At 42.7% G+C, this 20,403-nt stretch overlaps 1 protein-coding gene and 1 long non-coding RNA gene across 3 annotated transcripts; one reads left to right on the forward strand and one right to left on the reverse strand.

Moving 5' to 3' along the window:
• Nucleotides 1-4: 4 nt before the first annotated feature.
• Nucleotides 5-12,633, reverse strand: M6PR (mannose-6-phosphate receptor, cation dependent). 2 transcript variants are annotated; one of them, XM_043440099.1, is made up of 7 exons: nucleotides 12,537-12,633; nucleotides 5,649-5,828; nucleotides 4,424-4,590; nucleotides 3,302-3,411; nucleotides 2,730-2,860; nucleotides 2,063-2,189; nucleotides 5-1,628 (listed from the first exon to the last, which is right to left on the reverse strand). In XM_043440099.1, exons 2-7 carry the CDS (start codon nucleotides 5,825-5,827, stop codon nucleotides 1,506-1,508), a joined length of 837 nt encoding a protein of 278 aa, XP_043296034.1. In that variant the 5' UTR covers nucleotide 5,828; nucleotides 12,537-12,633; the 3' UTR covers nucleotides 5-1,505. The 2 variants fall into 2 exon arrangements, with proteins under 2 accessions (XP_043296034.1, XP_043296033.1); XM_043440098.1 differs by lacking the exon at nucleotides 12,537-12,633 and adding an exon at nucleotides 12,123-12,412.
• Nucleotides 12,439-13,437, forward strand: LOC122423254. Its single transcript, XR_006264110.1, has 2 exons — nucleotides 12,439-12,596; nucleotides 12,743-13,437. It is a non-coding gene; the product is annotated as an uncharacterized LOC122423254 (long non-coding RNA).
• Nucleotides 13,438-20,403: the final 6,966 nt, after the last annotated feature.

Below are 20,403 nucleotides of genomic sequence, written 5' to 3' on the forward strand. Positions count from 1 at the left end.
AATGACTAGGCCGACATTTTTTTTTTTTTAATCTTTTAAGTGTTTTTGTACAAAAAATGTATATTTTTCGCATTTTTAAAACACCAGAGTATGGGGGAGGGATGCAAACAAGTAACAGAAAAATGCTTATATAACATCATTTTCCCTGCTTAGAAAAGAAAAAATACCATTCCAAAGTCCAAAGATGAAATATCTAAAAGTATCTAAAAGTCCAAAGATGAAATAATTTCATTTTCTTTCCTAAAGGCTAAAAAAGCCCCCTGCTTATTGATTCCATCCTCATGTGGCCAGGGGAGCCACGTTCCTCTTCAGCGGCCCAGGCTCCCTGTCACACAAAGATCAGGCCAGGTTTCTGGGCATGTGGCCTAAATGGAAGGGTGGAAGCATCAGAGGTTTAAGCCCCTCTCCCCACGGAGATATGCTAGGTAAGAAGACACGTCCCTGAGCCAGAAGCAAGGACAGGCGCAGCAGGAGCCTGCACCCAGGGCCGAAGGTGGCAGGGCCCTGCATGTCCCACTTCTGCTTCCATTCCCTTTCCAGGAGACTGGAGGGCACCAACGGAAAAAAAAAAAGCCAAAACAAATGCCTGTGAAGGAAAGTGCAACGTGTTTAGAAATACTGGTAGAGGGAACATTTCAGGAGTAAGAAAAGCTCTGCCAGCTTTGACTGCAAGTGGGAGAAGCAAGCCATCAAGGGTATCCCACTACAAGGTAAATGGACTTCCTGCTTCTGCAACCCTGGTGGCACAGGAGGTCCATTTCAGCATCCCTTCCAATGGGCTGGACTTCCGGATTAGGTATTTTAGCTGCAGGTGGACCAGTAACCCAAGATGATAACCCAGGGCCCAGTTCCAGCTGTAAGGTCACTCCAGTGCCAGCCAATGATGTTTGGTTACCTTGTAATCCTGGGAAATTTCACAGTTTCCATCCTGACCCGAGGTGGGAGAAATAAGTCTACAACCTCTTGGTCCAGGCTCAGACCAAATGGCAGTCCTTGGATTGTGACCAAGTAATCACTGCAAAACAGTTCCCAGCAGCAAGTTACATCCGGACTCTCATGGAGACTACTGTAGGGCAGAGTGACAGCATGAAAGCAATCAAACCTATAAATAATGTTTTTTTTTTTAATTAAAGAAATCCAGTGTCTCAAAAACTTGTGAAAATGTGTTTAAAAAAGAAAGTCAGGGAGCCTGCTGCACCCTTTTGCTCACAGTAACTCCTCTACTTGTACTTTCTGGTATAAAGACACAGTGCAACAGCCTCTGCTGTGATTGGCCCTATTATATTATCTCTGTCCTGCAGCTGTACCTCTCGGGAGGGAAAACCAAACAGGGAACAAAGGGAAAGGCATTTCTACTACTGACAGGTGGATGCAAACCAAAAGCAAACCAGAAAGCAAGAGCGAGATTGAGGGTGAGATGAGAGACTGGAGTGGAGGCTGCTTCAGAAATCTGCCAGAGGATGCTTTGGTTTGGGGGCTGAAGAAGCTGGACATCTAAAGTGCAATCACATTGGTAATAAATGATCATCCCTTTCTTCTGACTCCTCCCCCAGCTGATCATCCCCCACACCACGATAGGCAGCAGGCACATTTCGGGGTTTAGAGCGGCATACAAAGTCACAGCCATCCTATAGGGGGAAGAGCAAAAGAAGTGATCATGTGAAATCAGCAACTTTCAGGTGGGCACAGTGTGTTTATTGTCTAAGAAGGTGGCAAGAACTAGCTTTCTCCAGGGATAATGAACAGAAAACCCCAAAGCTCCAGTGATTGGCCTAAACTGAATTTGGGGAAACACCCTCTCCTCATGTAGGCCCGTAAATAGCTGGATCAGTTTCATAAACCTAAGCAACAGTACCGTTCTTCCAGTCAGTCTGGAAGGTCAGACGTTAAGGTGCTATGTTACTTATTACCCTGTATTAGGGCAACCAATTGTCTTGGTTTGCTGGGACTTGGGGTGGTTTTAGCAGCCAAAAGTCCTGTGTCTCAGGAAACCCTCAAGTCTGGGCAAACCAGGATGAATGGTCAGTCATCTGTTTTGTCTCCCAGCTGCCCTGTTACTTACTGCCACCAGGTTGCCAAGATCCTGCCAGAAGGCCAAGTGGGGAAACTGCTCCATTCCTTTGGCTCCGACCACCAGTCGCTGGTACAGGAACCCCCCGATGATATAGACTGCGACCAGTGAGGCAAACCTGTGAGGGAGAAAGACATCCATACTCAAAACCCGAGAATCAGTAAAGCCCATTCATTGTTACCTGTTTCCTAAGCTGTTCCATAAAAATGGAATAACAAAAAGGGTAGTCAGTTGAAAGAAAAAGGGGGCTGGTAGAGCCTGCGAGAACCAATTAGAGTGCTGTCTGTCTGAGAAAACCTTTGGATCAGAAAAAAGCAAGACAGTGTGTGACTCACTTAGGGTTGAGAACAGTCACCATTAGATAAACAGTCCAATTTCTTCAAAAGTTCTAATAATCTAATAATGGGAGAGTAATAAAAACTGTCCAGTCCTCCAGTAGGGAAAAAACCCCATCTCCAAATGCATATATTATTGGGGATAAAACATTAAGTCTCATTTTTTTAAACTTGCAGAGTTTAAAGAGGATATTCACAGACTTCTTTCCCCTCCAATTATAACATAGCAAACAAATGCACACACACTATTTGGACCCGTATACTTCCAAGTGATTGCTGAGTTAAAAAAAAAGGCTTGGACTGATAAAGGAAGAAGGACTCACGTGACAAGTAAGATAGAACCCACGCTAAGGTGGGAGATCTCTGGGGAACACGCCAGGCTGCTGTCCATCTCAAAGAGGTAGAAACAATCTTGGACTTTGCCTCGCTCCTCAGACACAGGGTTAAAGTTGTCCTGATGGTAAGAGGACAGACAAAACATTTATGTGGTAAGGTGTTTGCTTCTGACGCCTGTCTGAAAAGGAGCACAAACCCACAAACCCCCCCTAAACATTTGCTTTCTCTTGGTTTAAGAACTTATTTTCCATGTATGATGGAAGACGGATGCCTCTGACTCAGGGAAAAACTGAACTACTTTTTAAAAATTTTTTGGCAGCTACCAAATGGCATTTGTGATCTTAGTTCCCCAACCAGGGGTTGAACTCACGTCCCCTGCACTGGAAGTGGCAAGTCTTAACCACCAGACTTCCGGGGAAGTCCCTGAATGTCTAGTTTTACCTCATCCACCCCAATTGTCTTGTTCCCTCTGGACTTTCTGTACCACCTCAGGTCAGTCCCTTCATCTCCTCTCTAGGCTCCTAGGCTCTCTAGGCTCCCAGGCCCCGGGGTGCCTCACCGCTAGGGTGTGTCGATTGCAGGAGATCATCACCACTGCCCGCCGCTGCTCCCTGCCACAGTGGTTGTCATATTCATCTCCCCCTTTATAGATCAGCATGATCCAATTACCTGAGGATGGACAAGGAAAAAGGAGCTTGGGGGTGGGGGAAAAGCAGAGACAGACCTGGGTACTGTGGGAGAATGGAACCAAGTTCAATGAAGTTGGTTTTAGTTAAAATAACCCTCAGGATGAACTCTGGTATACCAGAAATACCAGTTAAAACCCGCCCCTTTACAACAGCTTGTGTTCCCTTGTTAAGACAACTAAGAACCAGATACGCATACAAGAATAATCTTGATTTCCCACACTAAAAGTAGGCAACCGATAGTGCAAATACAATTATGATCCATACTTAGTCATGACTCACATTCTCTGAATACCTGCTAACATCAAGAGGCTTCAATTACTGGGTGGCAAGGGAAAGCCTAAGATCTTAAATTAACCACAGATAAATTCAAAGTAGATGACTTTGAAGACTGGGGACACTTTTCCTTCTTCAGTATTTACTTGTTCAAATTTCTTTTGCAAAACCATTTGATTAATAATCATGTGAGGTGACCAAGGTAAGGATTCTCCTTCCAACTTTGCGTATGAGAAAACAAAAAGTCAAATGATTTTTCAAAGTCATAGGATAAGTAAATATGAGCTGGATAAAAAATCTACTCTTCTGACCCCAGCCCCAAACTGTTGACATTGTGTTTTATTATGTTATTTACAGCAACAACAACCTGCACTTAGTTATTTATCTGCTTAAGGGAATAAAATAAACCATAGTTGCTCACATAGTCCTTTCCAGCAATGATTTTATGGCTTTTGAGAAATATTATCAACATAACTCAAGTTGGTGGGGAGACTTTTGTAGAATGACTGGCCTTCAAAAAGCTTAATTTCACTTTAACACAAACACATAAATGTCCTGAGCCTTGGTTGTGGTGGCGTGGTGGAGCTGGGTGTTTTGTGGTTTGCAGGTATCTCAGGTGAGCTGAACCACACACATCCATATGATACAGCCTGGGAAGGGCCGAGACATACAGGGTTATCACAGGGATTCAGTGAGCTGATCAACAGGGAGACTCTTACTTCCATTGAAGATCTGAGTCTCGTTGAATCTCCCAACTACTGTCTCCTTCCCGTTACTTTTGTTGATCTGCACCAGGCCTGCCCCGGAGGAGTGGTTGCCAGCTTCTCGGCACACCCGGAACACATAGCTGTACATGTCTGGGCTCTGGCCCACGGTGCTCTCAAAGCTGGGAGCAGAAATGCAGAGAGAGGAGGAAGAGGACAGTTAGAGCTGTCAGCCTTAGAAAGAGAAGCCTCTGTTCAAACAGTGTGTTCAACTTATTTATCAAACATCACGGCTAAATGTCCTAGTGAATATCTGTTGCATCGTGAGGTTAACTATGACCCAGACAGACTAACTGTTGATGACAACTGATGAAAATACAGACTCCAAGACAGTTAGTATTCTAGACATTTCTAGAATAATTGTCCTAGACTACGCTGAAGTATTAGCTAGTACCTCCCTGTGAATAAGGGTGTACGTTCATGATATATATCCTAGTTCCTTAAAGATTATCTTCAGATTTATGTATCTGAAGATTCTTGACACTTATGATGACATGTTGTTGTTGCTTAGTCATGTTTAACCCAGGGATCAAACTCAGGTTTCCTACATTGCAGGCATATTCTTGACCATCTGAGCCACCAGGAAAGCCCCCTTCACTTTCATTTTCAGTGTCCGACTCTTTGTGACCCCATGGACTGTATTCTTCAGGCTCCTCTGTCCATAAGATTCTCCAGGCAAGAATACTGGAGTGGGTTGCCATTTCCTTCTCCAGGGGTTCTTCCCAACCCAGGGGCTGAACCCGCATCTGCTGCTTGGCAGGCAGATTCTTTACCACTGAACCATCTTGGGAAGCCCGTACGATGATGTAGTAGTAGGCCTAAATATGTTCATCTGATACTTCTGAATATCAAGGTATCGAATAATGCTTTTTAATTCCTACAAGCTGGTCTCTTGGGTCCAATCTTACCAACAGCTCCTCTTCTGCATAAAGTACCTGCACATCACTGCTGAACACTGGGCCGAGCACGTGCTCTCCATCATACAGTAAAGCAAGACAGCATGGCCAAATAAGGCCAACGTTGTTAAAATACAGATTAGAACCATCTCTCAGAGGAGGTTATGATACATGTATTCCCTCTATATTCAGTAGTAATATAACAAAAATTAATACAGTCAATAAGAGGAGATTCTTTAATAAAGTTGTTTTTTCTCAAGGCCTTTAAGGTTCTTCTCATTTACCTTTTGTTAAATAGTGGTGTCAGCCTCTTCAGGAGAGCCAACTCTTTCTCTGATTCTTTACCCTTTTCTCCCACCAGGTCGCATGTTTTCTCTTCAGTCTGCCAAGATTCTCTGACTGCCACGGAGAAGAGCAGCAGCAGGAGCAGGCCAGTCCTCCAGGAGCTGTGGAGGGGGGACATCCTTTTGGGACAGGGAATGTGTATTTTGGGGAAACAGGGAGAGGATCGGGGAAAGAAATAGAGCACATGAATGTGTAATAAATGAATGGCATTTTTTTTTTTTAACCTGTTAATCTTCCACCCACCACCTATTACTTTACACTGGACAGTTTTCTTCACTATTATGATGTGGGGCTTTATCTTCTTGTCTCTACTTCAAGCTCTTTTTTTCCTCATTATCTAATATACAGAATTGGATGCTTAAGTCTCCAGGTTTCTTTTTTTCTCAAAACTTTTATTATCTTTTAAAAAATAATTTCATTTATTTTTGGCTGTGCTGGGTTTTCAGTGCTGCATGAACTTCTTTCTCGTTGCAGCAAGCGGGGGTTACTCTCTAGTTGTGGTGCGCGGGCTTCTCATTGCAGTGGCTTCTCTTGTTGTGGAGCACATGTTCTAGGGCTTGTGGGCTTCAGTAGTTGCGCCTCCTGGCCCCTAGAGCACAGGCTCAGCAGTCGTGGCACATGGGATCAGTTGCTCCAGGGCATGGGGGAACCTTCCTGGACCACGGATAGAACCTGTGTCTCCTGCATTGGCAAGTGCATTCTTTATCACTGAGCAACTAGGGAAGTCTTAAAACATATTTTAAAAGACTCTTCCTACGTGATTCCCTCACCTGATACCACTCTCATTTCCAGTCTTTACTGTGCCCCTTTCATGTGCAATCAACAAAGTGGACAGCAGAGTTAGTGGGGCAGAGTTAGTGTACACAGACAGTTGTTGAGATTTCTGCAATGTGTGCATAAAACAAGAATACATTTTTGGTCCTAGAAATTGTCAGAAGAATCAATCAATGGCTTAGAGAATACTTAAGTGTCACCAATGAAGAGTATTTTGATCTTGCTGAACAGTAAGATTCTTTGGCACCTGCAACAAATAGTACCTTTCAATATCTCTGTGCCAAAGCACCTGTGTCAGGAAACCCATACATCTATACACATATAGACACACATATAATATATATAATAATATCTACCTATCACCTGTGTCAGGAAACCCACACACCTATATATATATATACACACACACATACATTAATATCTATCACTTGTATCAGGAAACCCATACAACTACACACACACACACACACACTCACACAGATATTAGTATCTACCTATCACCTGTGTCAGGAAACCCATACATCTATACATAAACACACACACACATATTAATATCTACTTGTGTCAGAAAACCCATACATCTGTACATATATACACACACACATATAGTTATCTATCACCCGTGTCAAGATACTATATAAATTAATCACATTCAGTCTAATTCATAGGTTAAGTCCTTCATTGAACATAACTATAGAGCTGAGAAAAGGGAAAGCAGAGAACATAAAAGAATTACTTATGACAGCCTGATGGAGATATCCTTGCCTCCACCATTTGGTGAGAAGTTAGGTTGAGATGTTTCATTATTTAAAGCTTAATACTAGTTCATTAAAACTACTTAAACCCTCCTCTTAAGATAATACTTGAATTACAATGAACACTTGATAAGGGCTAGTTGAAAGTTATTAAGAAAGATGTAAAACAGAGAAAGAGACCTGAATACTTTGGGCCCTAAGTCCTCATTTTAATATTCAGAAGCATCTAACAGTCTTTGTTCATACTTACCACAAAAATGATGAACAGAGATTAACATAACCACAGCACCTAAGATTTGACATCTATCTGTTCTGTCTCATCTCTAAAAAAATCATTCAATCATTTAAATGATAGGATGAACAAACTTCATGAGGTCCAGATGAGTGGTCTGAGTAAGTATTCTAACACCCACCTCAAGCCATGAAATCCAAGAGTTTCTAGATTTCTAGTAAGTATACCTGTCTTCCTACATTCCAGTTGCTGATAACTCTTGAGAATCACCAAGTCACTTTACAATTAACACATCCAATTCATACGATGCTTGAACTGTTTTAGGTATGGAAACATGTGGCTCTGTTTTCCAAACTCATTTTCTTTTCTCTAATTTCATTTATACACCTATGAATAGACTGTAGTGAAAGTGAAAGTCGCTCAGTCATGTCTGACTCTTTGCGACCCCATGGACTGTAGCCTGCCAGACTCCTCTTTCTATGGAATTCTCCAGGCCAGAATACTGGAGTGGGTAGTCTTTCCCTTCTCCAGGGGATCTTCCCAACCCAGGTCTCCCGCATTGCAGGTGGACTCTTTACCAGCTGAGCCACCAGGGAAGACCAAGAATACTGGAGTGGGTAGCCTATCCCTTCTCCAGGGGATCTTCTCAACCCAGGAATTGAACCAGGGTCTCCTGCATTGCAGGTGGATTCTTTACCAGCTGAGTTACCAGGAAAGCCCATCAGGCTACTCTGTCCACAGGATTCTCCAACCAAGAATACTGGAATGGGTTGCCACAACCTCCTCCTGGGGAATCTTCCTGACCCAGGGATCGAACCCACGTCTCTTATGTCTCCTGCACAGGCAGGCAGGTTCTTTACCACAAGCGCCACCTGGGAAGCCCCTTTATACACCCAGGATACACTGATTTACTATTGCAGAAGAATTCACTTTGGTATTCATTAATCATCCCCCAGGCCATTGCTACCTGCTAATTTTATAAAGTATCACCAATTTTCCTGATACAAAGATTCAATTCTTCCAACTTTTTCTCATTTACAATAAAATATATTCTACTACAAGTCTAGACTTTGGCCTGAATACTCTTTAAAGTCCCCTAATTCTTCTTCATGCTGGTCCACTGATTCCATTGATTCTATTTAAAACTTAAAATAAGCAGAATTTAATAGGTACTAATAGGTACCTGAATAAATTTTCTCCACTATCCTAAACATATTTTTTTTTGAATGTCTGATCTTACTTATTTGTTACTCTTAGACCATCTCATTTTTTTTTCAAAGGGACATCTCATTTTTGACTGGACTCAAGACTCAGAGGTAGAAACTCTGAGAGGGGACAGCTTTCACCTCTTAGCAATCTGTTCCTGGAGTCTTTCTTTGGCCCACTTCACTGTCTTGGCCAAAAGCTGAGCATCTCCTGGAGCCTGTTTCTCATTTTTCTTACTATGCTGTTTCTTCAGACAATACGTTGACATTTGTGTTGCACAATACTGGAGTAACAAGATGCTGAATCTTGGGAGCTTTGGTCCTAGGTTTCTCACCTTCTTTGTTTAGGGGCTACTTCGCAGCATACTTGTGGCCACACAGAAAGACCACAGTGGATTCTGCTAGCTCTTCTGCTAACCCCAAGTGACAAGCCACAGTTGCATCAGTGAGGCCAGGAGTATCCTTCTCTCCCTCTTTTATGATGACCAAATTGAGAACACTCAGACTGGCACCCATGTACAGATTTGCACTTTCTCCAGTCCTCCTTGGTCTGTAACAGGAATGCCCCTTACTCCGTAGCAGGTGCAGGCTCTGCCATGGGTCCAGACACCTTCTTCATGGGGAAACCTTGTTTGCTTGTCCCACCTCTGATTCGGACCACACAACTCTTCCATTCTTCACCCAGAGCGTCAATAGCAACTTCTGTGTCTATACATTTCTCAGAAAAGATACGAAGTTTTTGTTCATCGTCCATTTCAATGAGTTTCTGACAACCAGTGGCTAGGAAAGAGATGTTCAGCTTCATCCTGAAGTGGCTGACCACACCGCCAAGGCACCACAAGAAACAGTTAAACAAAATTACACTTGATGTTCTGTTTCCCACATTCCACTAGGGCAACCAATACTTGGGAAGTCATCTCCCTGACTTGGTGTCTGCAGAGTTAAGTATAGCCAATCCCAAAGTCTGAGCATGCATGTGTCCTAAGTCACTTCAGTCTTGTCCAACTCTGTGACCCTATGGATGGTGGCCCGCCAGGCTCCTCTGTCCATGGAAGTCTCTGGGCAAGAATACTGGAATCATTGCCATGTCCTTCTCCAGGGGATGTTCCCAACCCAGCGATCGAACCCGTCTCTTATTAAGTTTCCTGCATTGGTAGGCAGGTTCTCTAGCACTAGTACCACCTGAGCAGCTCCCCAAATGTGAGACTCTCTCCCATAAATACATTTAGAGCATCAATAGAAAATAGTTAACAGAGTGCTTGCTTTTTGCTAGGAGTTTAACATGTGTGAAAGTGAAAGTGAAGTTGCTCAGTCGTGTCCGACTCTGTGATCCCATGGGGTGTAGCCTACCAGGCTTCTCCATCCATGGGACTTTCCCAGGCAAGTGTACTGGAGTGGGTATGTTAAATTCCTTCTCCAGGAATTTACTGCATAGGGTTTTGGTAAGGCTTAACTGGTTAATGTATGTATGGAATTTAACATACATTAACCAGTTAAGCCTTACCAAAACCCTATGCAGTAAATACAATTACTCTTATTTTACAGATGAGAAAACTAAACATAGTAAGTGAGCAGTGTGAACCAGATAGTCAGGCTCTGAGCTCATGGTTTACACTAACCACTACATGTACATCTTCTTTTCACATTAATTTTTTGGAATGATCAGAGCAGGCAGCCAAAGTCTTGCTTTCTTTTTGACAAAGCAAGAAGGGGAAGTGACCTCTCACAGTTCACAGAATAGAAGGCGGAATGAAGAACCCAGACCTCCAACTCCTATCTTCCCTAAATTAACTCACTGCTCAACACACAATGTGACCAACCGACTAAAATGAAATGAGGCTCCTTTTATTAGATTGATACTCTTTTTTCCAGGACCAGCTTTCTTGAGGGATGCTCGCACAGAAGGCTGTGTTCTTTGGCTTCGAAGTTAGTTCCTTATCTGTTAACAGTTGAGGATTTCTTTTCCCAAATTAGAACAAAGACTCTCACACAACTAGAAAAGGATGAACAGCTAAACACCCTGCAGTCAGCATTAGTTGAATTGAGCTATCTTTTATTTGCTCATTGGTTCAAAAAGATAGGATAAGAATAAATTTATATTCTTCTCTTTCTTGCTTAAGGTTTGGCTACATTTGAGCTGCTTCTCTGATTCTGTGGCGTATGCGCTAAGAGCTTTATCTAGATTATGTTCATTAATCTTCACAACCCAGAAAAGCAGGTATAATTTCCCCCACTTTACAGATGAAGAAACTGATTCTTATAGAGCTGAAATTACTTGCTTTAGGTTATACAAGTACTAAAAGGTGTATGAAGTTAATAAGGCAACCGGAATGAATCATGGCACAAAGATATTTTCTGAAAACTACCTGATAAAAAAAAGGAATGCAACAATGTATCAGTAAGGGGATGAATTAGAGAAGGAAATGGCAAGCCACTCCAGAATCCCTGCCTGGAAAACCCCATGGACAGAGGAACCTGGCCGGCTACAGCCCAAAGGGTCTGACACGACTGAGCAACTAAGCAAGCACACACAAGGGGATGAAATCCAAGGGCTGGGTAGTCTCTTTTTAATGTGCTACAATTAGATTCTCAAGGTGCAAGTTTAAGCAGCAAGGCTTAAAGATTTTGAAGCATCCCTTTCAACTTTCTTGTTCTATAACCATAGATTCATTTGGGTTAATGCTAAAAAATTCTCCTTCAATGGGATGACTGGAGCCAGGAACTGGAAAGAACTTTACATCGCTGGGCCCCTGTACCACTCACTTTCCCCAGTCCTTAAGACTAGCCATGAACATTTCCCGTTTGTCACTGGAATTTCTACTTTCTTCTCTCTGGCTCATTTTTGATACGGCGGCCCTTATCTCCAGTCTCCAGCAGCTCACACTTCTGGAAGAGTAGCCCTAACTAGCTGAACAACTCAACGTTGAAAAGCCTTAGGAAATCAGCTCTATGGACCAAACGCTGAAGCTCCCTACAAAGAGGAACACAAATCGCTCTATGAGGACTCTTAACACACATTCACCTCCCTCAAACTTCCTAGAGGGCTCCAGACAATCGCGCTGCGTCTGGTCTCCCGATTTTCCAACTGCTGAGGGCCATATCCTTTACAAACGAAGCCCCTTGACCTCCCTCCACGATGCGGGCCAAAACCCAGTCTACGGGTATGTAGTAACAACTCGAGCGGACTCCAGACTCAGCGATCTTCCTTTCCCTGCCTTCCAAACACTTAAATCCCCTCTCCAGTCTTGGAGATCCGTTCTCCCTCACTCCCTCGGGGACTCTGTGACTCCCCAACCTCACGCCTCCGTTTTTCTGCCCTTGGGCTCCTTATGTGGAGTTTTGGGCTAAGACCCGGGTCAAGCGAGACTTAAGAGATCCCGGCCCCCGTCACTGCCACGAGGGGTGAGCACTCTCCAGCCCCTCCTCCTCCACGCCCCTCATACTCACATGTCACGTGCAAAGAGAGCAGGCAAAGCTCAGAACCCCCGGCCCAGCAGCTGCCCGTCGCTCGGAGACAGGGCAAGCGAGGGGCTGGCCACAGACCCGGATCCCAGAGCTCGTGGCGGAGCCAGCGTCCCTCCTAGCGACTAGCTGAGCTCCACTCTGGGAACCGGAAACAGGAAGCTCCGGGTGGCCGCTGGGCAACTGCTCCTCCCACTAGACCCCGCGGCATGTGACCGCAGAACCATTTGGCCCCTTTCCCCTTTCCGGCCTTTCAGATCATCCCGGACGCTGATTGGCCAGGATCGTGGGCGTTAGGCTCCTTCTCCACCGTAACAACTCCAATCCCTATCGAGAGTTGCGAGTTTAGTTCCACCTTTTCGGGTTGCGTTTCTACTAACGGGGGTCCCAGAGTCCCACCTCCTGGCCTCTCGGCTCGGGCCCCCAGTCACGCGGGGTCACGCGCGGTCACGCTCCCTGGTAGGTTGGACGGAGGGGGCACGTGAGGGCGGTGGCGGCACGAGAGGGCGGTGGCGGAAGCGGAAGTGCAGGGCGGGGCCTGCCCCCAGGCTGTGGCGGGAGCTGTAGTTCTCGCGCGCGACTGCTTCTCTCTGATGCTGTTTCAGAACGGGTGCTGCCTCAACGTCTGCCGCCTGAGGGGGACGCTGGTTCGCCGTGTGCCGGCCGCGAGTCGCTTGATGTCCAACGTCGGCATCTAGACGATAGTGGAGAGCGTTGACTGGGTCGTCATTCTGACTTTCTTAACGTCACTTTACGTCCTGTCTGCGGTTTAGTACCCTGAAGTGTGACGGTTGTTACTATTCGACTTAACCTTGTCACCCCTGTGGCATTTTGTGTGATGAACACTCTGCAACCAATTCTGACCCGAGCAACTCCGTTTTGGTCTTTGCGCCTTGGCCGAGAGCCTTCGCGGTGTCCCTCACGTCTGGCGTCTTAGCCGCGTGTTGAAGTCCTACCCGTTGTGAGAACTTGGTTTGGATCCCCAGTGACCCTGGGACTCACCCTCTTGAGACGGAATCCCGCCGTCCTTCGAGTGCCCGCTGGTTGCTCCGATCAGCTTCAGGCTGGCTTCCTTCTGCTCGGATTCCTCCGTTGCATTTGCCTCCCTCTGTCTTGGCGGATGGGGACTAGATTTTGAGTTGTTATCTTCACCAGACCTTGAACAGCATTTTGAATGAATAATAGAAGAAGCCAACACTTGCGTAGCCCCGCGGTGCCCGGTACTGTTGAAAGTGCTTTAGGCGAGAATGAATTCACCTCCAAGCTCACCTTAATGAGGAAGTACCTTATCCCAACGTTACAGATGAATAAATTAAAGGCGATGGAGGTTAAGTTACCTACCTTGGGCTCCCCAGCTCTTAAGTTGTGGAGTTAGCATTCTGTTTTCATCGTTTAGGGGTAATTAGTTGTATAGGTGTATAGAATCCATCCTGAGTCTTTTTTTTTTTTTTTAATTACCTGGGGCATTCAATTCAGGCTAGGTGGCATATTTGGGTTGGGTTTGGATGTGTCTTTAAAAAAAAAATTGAAAGATGAGTTGCTTTCTGGTAATAAAAGTAACTAATAAAAGAAAACAGTGAACTATTAATCAGAAATCCATAAAGTTACCACGAGGTTGTGTATTTCCTTCATGAGGGTTATTTCTTTCCTCTTAGAAAAAAAAACACAAAAACGTTAAGTCAACTATTTCGCCATATCATGAAATTTACAAATACATTTTAAAATGGTTGTATAATTTGCTGCATGGATTGCCAGTCATTTAAGTCATTACTATTGATTTGACCTTATCAATTTATTCAACAAGATACTGAGAGCAATGATACTGTTACAAGTTTGGGGGATACAGCAGGGAAAAAAACCAAAAATCCCCTTTATATTGAACTTTCATTCTAAAATTGATGTTCATTTATTGGTCATTTCAGAAGTCTTCCTCTTGGTCATTTCCCAGAGTAGTGTTAGGCTGGAGGGAGAGAAGTGTACATGTGGGAGGTGGAGAAAGGTACTGAAATGCAATTGAGTAGGGCTTCCCAGTAGAGTAAAGAATCCGCCTGCCAGTGCAGAGGACACGGGTTCAATCCCTGGTCGGCAAGATCCCCTGAGAAGGAAATGGCAACCCTCTCCAATATTCTTGCCTGGGAAATCCCATGGACAGAGGAGCCTGGCAGACTATAGTCCATAGGATTGCAAAAGAGCTGGACAGAACTTAGCAACTAAACAACAACAAAAGTGGAATAATTTCTTCTTCAGGAGTGGGGGCAAGGGAGAACTTCCTTTTCCATCCAGTTGCAAATGACCTGGGCCACTCCCTGCTTCTGAGGCTCAGTGCCCTTTCTGGGAGCCACCTGTCAGAACTGATCTCAAGGTTCTTGTCAGAGGTACAAGTAGAAGTTAGAGGTTATTTTTTGCCTTCCTGCTCTGGGCCTCTAGCCTCTTCATTAGCAAGGATGCTCCCCACACTGCACCACATCCAGCCCCTCCTCCCACATGCACAGTAATGGGGTCTAATAATGGGGTCTGAACCAGTAAACTGTTAGTAGTAAACTAGTTTACTTTGTTTAGAAAGTGGTTTTATTCACATATACACATGACTATATATAGAATAGATAACTAATACTAATCTTCTGAATAGCACAGGAAACTATTCAGCACACTGTAATTACCTATATATGCAGATGACACCATTCTTATGGCAGAAAGGGAAGAAGAACTAAAGAGCCTCTTGATGAAAGTGAAAGAGGATAGTGAAAAAGTTGGCTTAAAGCTCAACATTCAGAAAACTAAGGTCATGGCATCCGGTCCCATCACTTCATGGCAAATAGATGGGGAAGCAGTGGAAACAGTGACAGACTTTATTTTTGGGGCTCCAAAATTACTGCAGATGGTGATTGCAGCCATGAAATTAGAAGATGCTTACTCCTTGGAAGGAAAATTATGACCAACCTAGACAGCATATTAAAGAATAGAGACATTACTTTGCCAACAAAGGTCTGTCTAGTCAAGGCTATGGTTTTTCCAGTAGTCATGTATGGATGTGAGAGTTGGTCTATAACGAAAGCTGAGTGCCGAAGAATTGATGCTTATGAACTGTGGTGTTGGAGAAGACTCTTGAGAGTCCCTTGGACTGCAAGGAAATCCAACCAGTCCATTCTAAAGGAGACCAGTCCTGGGTGTTCGTTGGAAGGACTGATGTTGAAGCTGAAACTCCAGTACTTTGGCCTCCTGATGTGAAGAGCTGACTCATTTGAAAAGACCCTGATGCTGGGAAAGATTGAAGGCAGGAGGAAAAGGGGACAACAGAGGATGAGATGGTTGGATGGCATCGCCAACTCAATGGACGTGAGTTTGAGTAAACTCTGGGAGTTGGTGATGGACAGGGAGGCCTGGCGTGCTGCGCTTCATGGGGTCGCAAGGAGTTGGACACGACTGAGTGACTGAACTGAACTGAACATACATACATATATGTATCTATAAATGTGAGACAGGTGTATATGTCTCACATTTTCTCTAACCATTAATTGATGGACACATGTTATTGCCATGTCTTAACTATTAAAAATAATGCTGCAGTGAACATGGAGGCACAGTATCTCTTTGAGAATGTGACTTTATTTCCTTTGGATATGTCCCCAGAAATGGAATTTCTGGATCATATGGTAGTTTTATTTTTAATTTTTTGAGGACCCTCCATACTGTTTTTGTAGTGGCTGAACCAATAGTGTTATTATTCTGTTACCTTTCTAAAAATGTCATTTTGTTGTCTTTCTCCTTTTTGGTTTCTGATGAAAATTCAGCTACCATTCTTGTCATTGTTCTCCTTTGTTAATGTGTTATTTTTGTCTGACTGCTTGCATTATTTTCTCTTCATCTTTGGTTTTCAGCAGTTTTATCACATTATTCTTTATGTGTGATATTCCTTTTATCCTCATTGGGATTCATTTTCTCATAGCTGTTAGGTTTTGCACTATATTTGGGGATTATTTGACCATTAATTCTTCAAATTCTTGTGCTTCTCTATTATATTTCTCCTGTATTTCTAGAGCCTCAGAAATATAGCACTTACGTTTCACTACTTGACATTATCCTACAGGTCACTGAAACTCTGTGAACTCAAGAGAAGTTCATTTCTTCCTCTTTTCTTCATATTAGAGAATTTCTAGCAATAGATCTTCACATTCACTGATTTTTTTTACATTCACTGATTTTTTTCTTTAGTTATCTCGAATTTGCCGTTAATCTCATTTTTGAAAGAATGTTAAACTAAAAATTTATGGATATTGTTTTTTTTCTGTTTTAGAATATTCACTTGGTTCTATTTTATAGTTTCTACTTCTCTGCTGAAATTCTTCAAAGTTTCAAAGAAGGTAGGAAGCATTCCTTTATACCCTTTACCGCACTCCCCCAGTGTCAATATCTTAAATAATCGTGGTACATTTGTCAAAACCAAGAAATAAACATTGCTACATTATTATTAACTAACTCCAGGTTTTCTTTGAATCTCACCAGTTTTCCATTATTTTTTTTTTTCCTATTCCAGGATGTAACCCATTTACATTTAACCCATTTGCATTTAACCATTACATGTAACCCATTTGCATTAGTTTTCATTATTTTGTAGTCTTTTCTGGTGTTTTATGTTGTTATGACCTTGATGAATTTGAAGAGTAGTGATTAGATATTCAGTAGAATACTTCTCAGACTGGAGTTATTTGATTATTTTTCATGTTTGTCTGATGTTAAGGGTTTTGGTGAAATATACTTTAGTGATTAGGTGTCTTTCTCATTGCATCATGTTCAGGTGCATGATCTCAACACAACATCACTAGTGGTTCACACATTTAACCCTGTTCATGGGTTTCAGTTGTGTTTGCCAGGTTTCTCTGCCATAAAATTACTGTATTTCACATCCATAACTTATTCTTCAGAAGTGAGTCACTAAGTCTTCCAACACTCAAGGGGAGAAGGAATAAATTGCATATCATGAGGCAGGAATATCTCCATATATTGTTTGGAATCTCTGTAAGGAAAATTTTAACTTCTCCCCCATTTATGTATTTATTGTCATTTATTTAAATCAGTACAGATTTAGAGGAGTGACATCAGCATGATGGCAGAGTAGGAGAGTCCAACCTCTGCCCTTCCCACAAAGAACAACAATTAGATAGCTATCTACTAACAAAAATTGCTCTGGGAGACCTCTGGAGTTCACTTAAGAAGCATTAGCAACACAGTAGAGCCAAAAACTTGAGAATAACCTCGGGAAAAAAAAAAAAAAAGATAGGAAGAACAGTTTCATTTTGCGTGCATCATTCCTTCTTCATGTATATGAAGAAAGTCAACTTCATGTTTATTAATCAACTAATTTCTGTGAAAGGAATCAAGTCTGTACAATGGAGAAAGGATAGTCTCTTAAATAAATGATATTGGGAAAACTGGACTGTTTTTGTTGTTAGCTGCTAAGTCATGTCTGACTCTTTACAACCCCATGGACTATAGCCTACCAGGCTTCTCTGTCCAGGGGATTTCCACATGCAAAAGAATGAAATTGCCCGCCCCCCTTTTTTACACCATGCAGAAAAACAACTCAAAATGGATTAAAAAATTAAAAGTAAGATCTGAAACCATAAAACTACTAGTAGAAAACATAGGGGAAAACCTCCTTGACCTTGGTCTTGGCAATGAGTTTTTTGGAATGTACACCAAAAGCACAGGCAACTAAACCAAAATAAATGTGTAGGACTACAGCAAGTCAACCTGGAGAAGGAAATGGCAACCCATTCCAGTACTCTTGCCTGGAAAATTCCATGGATGGGGGAGCCTGGTAGGCTACAGTCCATGGGGTCGCAAAGAATCGGACACGACTGAGTGACTTCACTTTCTTTCTTTCTGTAGTTACTTTTGGAGAAGGAAATGGCAACCCACTCCAGTGTTCTTGCCTGGAGAATCCCATGGACAGAGGGGCCTAGTGGGGCTGTAGTCTATGGGGTTGCAAAGAGTCAGACACGACTAAGCAACTAACACGCGCACACACACACACAGCAAATCAAACTGTTTCTGCAGAACAAAGGAAAAACCAAAATGAATGGAAGTGTACAAGTGTACTAAGGGAAAGAACACTGAGGCCCCTCAAAAAAATGAAAAATAGAGCCACCATATGATACAGTAGTCCCACTTCTGGGTATGTAGCCAACAAAAAGTCACTATTCCAAAGAGATACCCACACTGCTACATTCTTTGCAGCATTTCTCAGAATGACTATGATATGGAAACCCTTTGTGTCTGGTGATAGATGAATAAATAAAGAAAATGTGAGATGTATGTATAAAAAGGAAAATTATTCAGCTTTTAGAAAGAAGGGAATTCTGCCATTCTGCAACAACATAGATAAACCCAGAGGATATTATCTAAGTGAAACTGCAGAAAGACCAATCTCACATGATCTCACTATTTGGAACAACAGAAAATGGTTGAACTCATAGTAACACAGGGTAGAAAGGTTACCAGGGATTGGGGGGTGGAGGAAAATGGGAAATATTGATCAAGGGTATAAACTTTCAGTTATAAGATGAATAAGTTCTTGAGACCTAATGTATATCATAGTGACTACTGTTTACTTGAAATTTTCTAAGAGAGCAGATTTCAAGTGTTACCACCACTACATATAACACACACACACACACTCACACACACACACATACAGATTGGAGGTGATGGACATTTTTATTAATTTGATTGTGGTAATTATTTCACAATGAATACTTATATCAAATCATATTGTATATCTTAAATGTATACAATCTTTATTTGTTAAGAATAAATAAAAATAAGTTGCTGTGGATTCATAATTTTTTTTTTTTTAAATATATATTTATTTATTTGACTGCATGAGGTCTTAGTTACAGAGACTTAGTTACAGCACATGGGATCTTGTTCCCTGACCAGGGTATGAACCCGGGCCCCCTGCATTGGAAGCAGAGAGTCTTAGCCACTGAACCACCAGGGAAGTCCCCTGGATTCATAATTTTTTAAAAACATTTCCTGGGTTATAACCCAATACATCCAATACTTACAATATAATCCAATTAATTTTGTTGCTCTAATTGTTTCATTTTGGATTTCAGGAGCTTTTCCAGCACTAAAAGACTAAAAGATGCTCCAGGCTCATCTTGTGTATTTTCCATCCTGGCCCTAGAAGTAGTCACATCCTCAAGGAGCCCTGGTTCCTATGTTGCCTTCCTTTTTTCCTTCTTCATTTTTTTAAAAAAAACATCTTAACCATTTTAAAGTTTGTTGGTTCAGTATTGTTAAGTATTGTTATGGACTGAATATTTGTGTCGCCTCCCACCCCCAAGTTCATATGCTGAAGGCTTAACCTCCAGTGTGACTCTGTTGGAGAAGGGCCGGTAAGGAAGTAATAATTAAGGTTAATGAGGTCATAACAGTGGGGTCCTACTCTGATCAGCTTAGTGTCATTATCAGAAGAGACAGTACAGAGATCCCTAGCTCTTTCTCCTTTGCATACCTGCACAGAGCAAAGGCTGTGTGAGACCATAGTGAGAAGGTAGCTGCTGCAACCCAAGGTGGGTGGTCTCACCAGACCCCAATTCTTCAAGCCTGTTAATTGTGGATTTCCAGTGTTCGTAACAGTGAGAAAATAAATTTCGATTGTTTAAGTCTATGGCATTTTGCCATGACAGCCTAGGCAGACTAATACAAGTATATTCACATTGTTATGTAGCCAATCTCCAGAAGTTTTTCATGTTGCAAAACTGAAACTCTTTAGCCATTAAACAACACCCCATTCCTCCCCCTCCCCAGTTCCTGGCCACCACCAACCAATTTTCTGTTTGTATGAATTTGACTATTTTAGATACTTTGTATAAGTGGAAGGAATCACAAAGTGTTTGTCTTTTTCTGACCAGTGTATTTCCTTTCTGCCTGCAATGCAGGAGAGGCAGGAGATGTGGGTTCGATCTCTGGGTCAGGAAGATCCCCCTGAGGAGGAAATGGCAACCCACTTTTCTTGCCTGGAAAATTCCATGGACAGAGGAGCCTGGCTGGCTATAGTCCCTGAGGTCACAAAGAATTGGACAAGAGTAAAGCAGAAACTAAACTAAAGCCTTCAAGGTTTATCCATATTATGGGATGTGACAGGATTTTCTTCATTTTAAAGACTGAATATTATTTCACTGTATGTGTTTGTCGGGGCCCAGGGTAGACTCAGTGGCACATTGATTATTCTCAATTAAAGTTACTTAAGAAATGGCCG

Source organism: Cervus canadensis, chromosome 21 (genome assembly GCF_019320065.1).
Source record: "Cervus canadensis isolate Bull #8, Minnesota chromosome 21, ASM1932006v1, whole genome shotgun sequence".
Lineage (NCBI taxonomy): Eukaryota > Metazoa > Chordata > Mammalia > Artiodactyla > Cervidae > Cervus > Cervus canadensis.